Genomic DNA, 5,820 nt, shown 5'->3' on the forward strand with positions numbered 1-5,820 from the left:
GTTCCAGATGTGTGTTCTTCGAAATAATGAAACCCAACTTTAATTTGTTTATGAATTTGGGAGCAGTACTTAGTTGACCTGACTATATGGTTTAATTAACCACTCCTCCAGGTAACATTTTGGATAAACTTAATTAACATATTTCTCCGTCATTTCCTTGTCTTCTTTTCAATCGTCTCTTTTCGATCATTATTTTTAAAGAGGATATAATTTTTTATTCTATTCAATTTGAGCATTTTTAACGATTTCCCATGTCCCTGTTTTGTTTACGAAGAAAAATGTAAGATTAGACGGGATCGGTGGTATCATTATCCAATAATATAAGATTAATTGTTTAATTATTTACATCTAATAATTACGTATATATATTAAAACGATTATTTATCCTCCTAAAAATTAAAATCCTTTTTTTAGAAGAATGTTATCACTTTAAAAATCATCGTTTCACAAATGCATCTTGACAAAGTCGGCTTCGATCATTCAGCACGACACAAAGCTTCAAAATAGTTTCAACTATTCATACAGCCACTGGAATATTTTCCCGTCATCCTTTACATATTATAAATTTTTCACGTGGGCCGCCTAATTTCTTTTGGAGTCTTGCATTGCATGCGCCTATATATATATATTCACATGAACACTAGATTTTCAAAGAGTATCTAAGCAATTATTTTTATGTTAGCTCAAGTAATGGATTTCATCAAGTCTCTCTTCAGCATGCCTCTCTATCATTTCATCCACAAAGATTTCCATGGCATCGTCTCCCGAATGACTCTCCTAGATAAATTCATCTTCCTTGTAATATATATTTCCAATCTCCTTATTGAAATTTCTTTTAGTATGTGTCTTTAGACATAATTTTGATCAAATTTGACTCTATAATGGTGTATTCGAAATAGAAGCAAACCTCAGCGATATTGCCTCTATAATAGACGTGTTTTTTTAGCCCTTTTTGATTAGTTGATTAACATTTTTGCTGTTAAATACCGTTTTCATGCAGATTGTGCACTCCATTGATAAGTGGGGAATATGGCCTCGTTTACCTGTGTTCTTAGGTCTATCTTATCTAGGACTACGTCGACACCTTCACCAGCAATACAACTTATTCAACGTTGGTAAAACTCCAGTTGGTGGAAGGTTTCATCCTGCTGATATTACTTTCAGGACGGCGGCTGGAGAACTTAATGACCCCTTCAATGGAAGTGCCGGCAGCCAGGGAACTTTCTTTGGCAGGAATATTCTCCCTGTTGATCAGGACAACGAGGTGGTATTTCTTTTTGTCTCATCATAGTATGCAATTTCACCACTACTTGAATAAAAAAAAATTAAGTCAAAAGCTAAAGGATTCATCATATACCTACTCCTCACCAACTTCTCACGTATATAATTTAATTCAAATGGCAATTACTAATGATGAATCCTTGATGGTGCTGTTATATATATATATATTATCTAGTTAAATAATTGTAATTTAATAATTTGCATAATATCATAAAATTAATGATTTGTCTGTGACTTTTCAATATTATAATTTGTGGAGAGATTTTCGATAAATTTTATGAAATTCTGCATTAGTATATTATGAATTTAGTGATGTTTGTAAAGACTTTAATTAATTTATATTTCAAGAAAAGTCTCATAATAAATTTTTGAACCCCTATTGAAGTGTATATATGCTTCTTATATGTTAACTAAACTAATTAAGTCAATAAAATTGATCATATATGACAAATAATAGCATTAGTCTTAATTAAATTCAGTTAAAACGGAAATTCAATCTACTACTAAAATATTTTAAATTTTGGATTTGTTTTGATAACAAGATTTCGCAAAATTATTTTGTATGATTTTAGTTGATCTTGGGAATTAATAAACTAAAATATTTTATTTCTTCTGTAAAACACATATTAATTTCTTATAGATCTGGTTCCCAATATTAACTTGAGTTTAATCACAAACTTTTCAGCTACGGAAACCAGATCCAATGGTGGTTGCCACAAAACTTCTAGCACGAAGAAGTTTCGTAGACACAGGAAAGCAATTCAACATGATAGCAGCCTCTTGGATTCAGTTTATGATACATGATTGGATTGACCACATGGAGGATACTAATCAGGTAATTAATTAATTTGTATTTTGCAAAATATACTTCTTCAATTTGGAAATTTGATAATTATTATTTTCTTTTATAATTTTGAAAGAAATTACAAAAAGAAAAGAGTAAATAATTAATTTTGTTTGGCAATAATAATTGCAGACTGAGCTGATTGCACCCAAAGAAGTTGCAAGCCAATGCCCTCTTAGTGCTTTCAGGTTCTATAAGACAAAGGAAGTTCGAACGGGCTCTTCTGAAATCAAAAGCGGTCATTTAAATATTCGAACACATTGGTGGTAAGAACTTTATGAATTTTTAAAATTTTATTGAATAGGCCCGAGATATATATATAAAGAGAATTGTGTTGTTATTCACCTAAAAATAAAATAATTAATTAATTATTGTGAACTTGAAGGGATGGAAGTGCTGTATATGGAAGCAACGCCGAGAGATTGCAGAAAGTGAGGACTTATAAAGACGGGAAGCTTAAAATATCAAAAGATGGCCTTCTTCTTCATGATGAAAATGGAATTGCTGTGACAGGAGATGTTCGTAATAGTTGGGCAGGTGTCTCAACATTACAGGCTCTTTTTGTTAAAGAACACAACGCAGTTTGTGACGCCCTCAAGGTACGTTTGCTTTTAGTTAATCTAAATGAACTTATATATGGATTTAATTGAACTTAAAACTTAAATACTGCTATTTACTTTGGATTTTCTCAGAAGGAATATCCTGATCTGGAAGATGAAAAACTATATCGCCATGCAAGGCTAGTAACTTCAGCTGTGATTGCAAAGATCCATACAATTGATTGGACAGTGGAGCTCCTCAAAACTGATACTTTACTTGCAGGGATGCGTGCCAACTGGTAGATAAATTAATAATTCTTTACGTTTCTGATCAAGATACATACATATGTATATATATATGAATGAGTTTAATGGCTGATCATATTTTGATTCTGTATCAATGTATTTCAGGTATGGATTATTGGGAAAGAAATTTAAGGACACATTTGGACATGTTGGGGGATCCATATTAAGTGGTTTCATTGGCTTAAAGAAGCCTGAAAATCACGGTGTTCCATATTCATTGACTGAGGAGTTTGTTGGCGTTTATCGGATGCACTCTCTTCTGCCAGACAATCTTGATCTCAGGGATGTCACGGCTGCACCAGGAGCTAACAAGTCTCCTCCATTGATTGAAAAGTATGGCCTAGAAGTTACTGATTCCATCTGCTCTTTTTCATTTATTCATAGTCTATACTTTTTCTAATATAATATTCGCTTGTCCGAAGGGTACCTATGGCAAATTTGATTGGGCTTAAGGGAGAAACAGCCTTATCAGAAATTGGATTCGAAAAGCAAATGGTTTCAATGGGTCACCAAGCTTCTGGCGCCTTAGAGCTTTGGAACTATCCTCTGTGGCTCAGGGATCTTATACCACAAAATGTGGACGGCACAGAGAGGGCTGACCATGTAGACCTAGCAGCTCTTGAAGGTAAAATTATTATATCACTGCTCTTACCCCTTCATTTGATTTTGATTTTATCTCTATGTAACTTGGAGCAGAGCTGACAATCGAATTGTTGTATAATGGCAGTTTACAGAGACAGGGAGAGAAAAGTTGCGAGATACAACGAGTTCCGGAGGGCCTTACTATTGATTCCTATCTCTAAATGGGAAGATCTAACGACGGATAAGGAAAAAATTCAAGTGCTCCATGAAGTTTACGGTGATGATGTTGAAGAGCTTGATCTGCTAGTCGGTCTTATGGCTGAGAAAAAGATCAATGGTTTCGCCATTAGTGAGACTGCTTTTGTAATTTTCCTACTGATGGCTTCCAGGTAAAAGAAAACAAAAACTAAAATTTCCTTCTGTAATATGAATTATTCCTCACGAGACTAAATTTGGAACGTGTGATTTGGTGTTACAGGAGACTCGAAGCTGACAGGTTTTTTACAAGCAATTTCAATGAAGAGACGTACACAAAGAAAGGACTACAATGGGTGAATACGACAGAGAGCCTTAAAGATGTATTAGACCGCCATTATCCGGAAATTACAAAGAAATGGATGAACTCAACGAGTGCATTTTCTGTTTGGGACTCAGCTCCAAATGCTCTTAACCCCATTCCTCTCTATCTTCGTCTGCCACAGTGAAGCTTAATATCTAAGTGTAATTAATAATTAATTTTTTTTTCTCAATAAAAAATGTGTTTATTATGAATGTGTATTAATGTATTTAAAGCATCTTGTAAAACCTATTTGCTATTGTTTTCTCGTATAAAAATTTAATTCGTGTTGTATTCGTTTAAACAAATTTAAAAGTTAATTAATTGAATTAAGTTTTAATTAGTGTTGCAAATTAATTCTCTTGGTAATGTTGGTTCGCATTTTAATCTTTTAGATAATTAATTTATATCGGTGGTGTCTCCTGGATATAATATTTCAAAAGAGTCCAATAGATGTTTTTGATACCCTGTCCCTCTTGTTATTGAACTCAAAGTAACCCTTAGAAGCCATTATTTATGAAGGCTTGATGCAAAACACTAAAACGAACTAGTTTCTCTTAGACTCTTCAAAGAGAGTACTTCGGTATAAAATAGCTTTAATTCAAGCAAATTTATTAATAAATGTTAATCAACAAAAGTAGATATTATATCTCTTTTTAACTTTATTTTACATTTTTTTTTTTTAAAGATTGAAAGAGAGATAATTTTTTATAAAAAAGTTTGAATCTTAAAGTAAGAGATTAATAATTTAGAACACCTAATCTTAAGAGTAATTTATTCTTACTGGGCTACTGTCCAAGTGAGATGATGAAAGAAAAAAAAAATTATAAATAACATTTTAATATATATTTTTTCAATTAATTAGTTGGTATATAATAAATGAAGCATTTAATTTGGAATGGTAGCACCATAGACTTCCTCATGGATCTACCGATGCTACCATTTTTCAATTAACTTGAATCTTTCACCCAGATAAAATCATACAAGGGGACTTTATAATAAAGTTTAAGGATCAGAGTCTTACATGAATTTTCGAGAATTATCAATTAACCAATTTTTTTTATTAAGTTCTTAATGCGATCCTAAACACTAATGTCTTTTTCTTAATAATATTTGTCATTTGTTAGTGGACCATATGTGTTTGATGCTTTTTCCGTCAAAGAATAAAAATCAACTTGATGGTTTTCCTTACGTAACATGTGTTTGATCATAGAAATTGACTATATTAAGAAGGAGAAGGTCGAAGGCACAAGTTTTTCCCAGCAATTTCAGGGAGGAGACTCAGAACACTTGAAGGGATTTGAATGGGTAAGTGTGTTTATTTATTCGTGTTATGCCTAACAAATCAAGGCTGATGTGAGCTCACGTCAGCAAGGGCCAATCAGAGTTCAGGAAGGCTTTGTGCTGTCTAGACGCTGTCACGTCGCACAAGGGCGGAAGAGGTAAGGCTATTGTCAGTGTGGCAGGTGAATGCAGGGTTTTCAAGTGGCTAGGAATTGTCCACCTGCCCAAGCCCTACGCGATTTAATGATGTCTCCCGTGCAGACAACCAATGGGAAGCAGGTTAGAAATTGTATCACATCTGTCCGACTGTAGAATCATGATTACTACCTTAAATCCCCAAACTATAAATAGAGGGCTCTTCTCTCATTTACAGGATTGACTCATCTTTAGTCTTCAAAAGCATACACACACACTCTCTCTCTACATTT

The 5,820-nt window shown here is 33.3% G+C and overlaps 1 protein-coding gene across 1 annotated transcript; it reads left to right on the forward strand.

The window, feature by feature from the left end:
- The first annotated feature begins 640 nt into the window (after window positions 1-640).
- LOC116111901 (alpha-dioxygenase 1-like) lies at window positions 641-4,319 on the forward strand. Its single transcript, XM_031398065.1, has 10 exons — window positions 641-798; window positions 1,001-1,264; window positions 1,967-2,116; window positions 2,258-2,391; window positions 2,511-2,724; window positions 2,818-2,963; window positions 3,076-3,303; window positions 3,393-3,595; window positions 3,698-3,941; window positions 4,031-4,319. The coding sequence occupies exons 1-10, from the start codon at window positions 676-678 to the stop codon at window positions 4,254-4,256; spliced, it is 1,932 nt and encodes a 643-aa protein (XP_031253925.1). The 5' UTR covers window positions 641-675; the 3' UTR covers window positions 4,257-4,319.
- Window positions 4,320-5,820: the final 1,501 nt, after the last annotated feature.

This window comes from Pistacia vera, unplaced genomic scaffold (genome assembly GCF_008641045.1).
Source record: "Pistacia vera cultivar Batoury unplaced genomic scaffold, PisVer_v2 Contig653, whole genome shotgun sequence".
Lineage (NCBI taxonomy): Eukaryota > Viridiplantae > Streptophyta > Magnoliopsida > Sapindales > Anacardiaceae > Pistacia > Pistacia vera.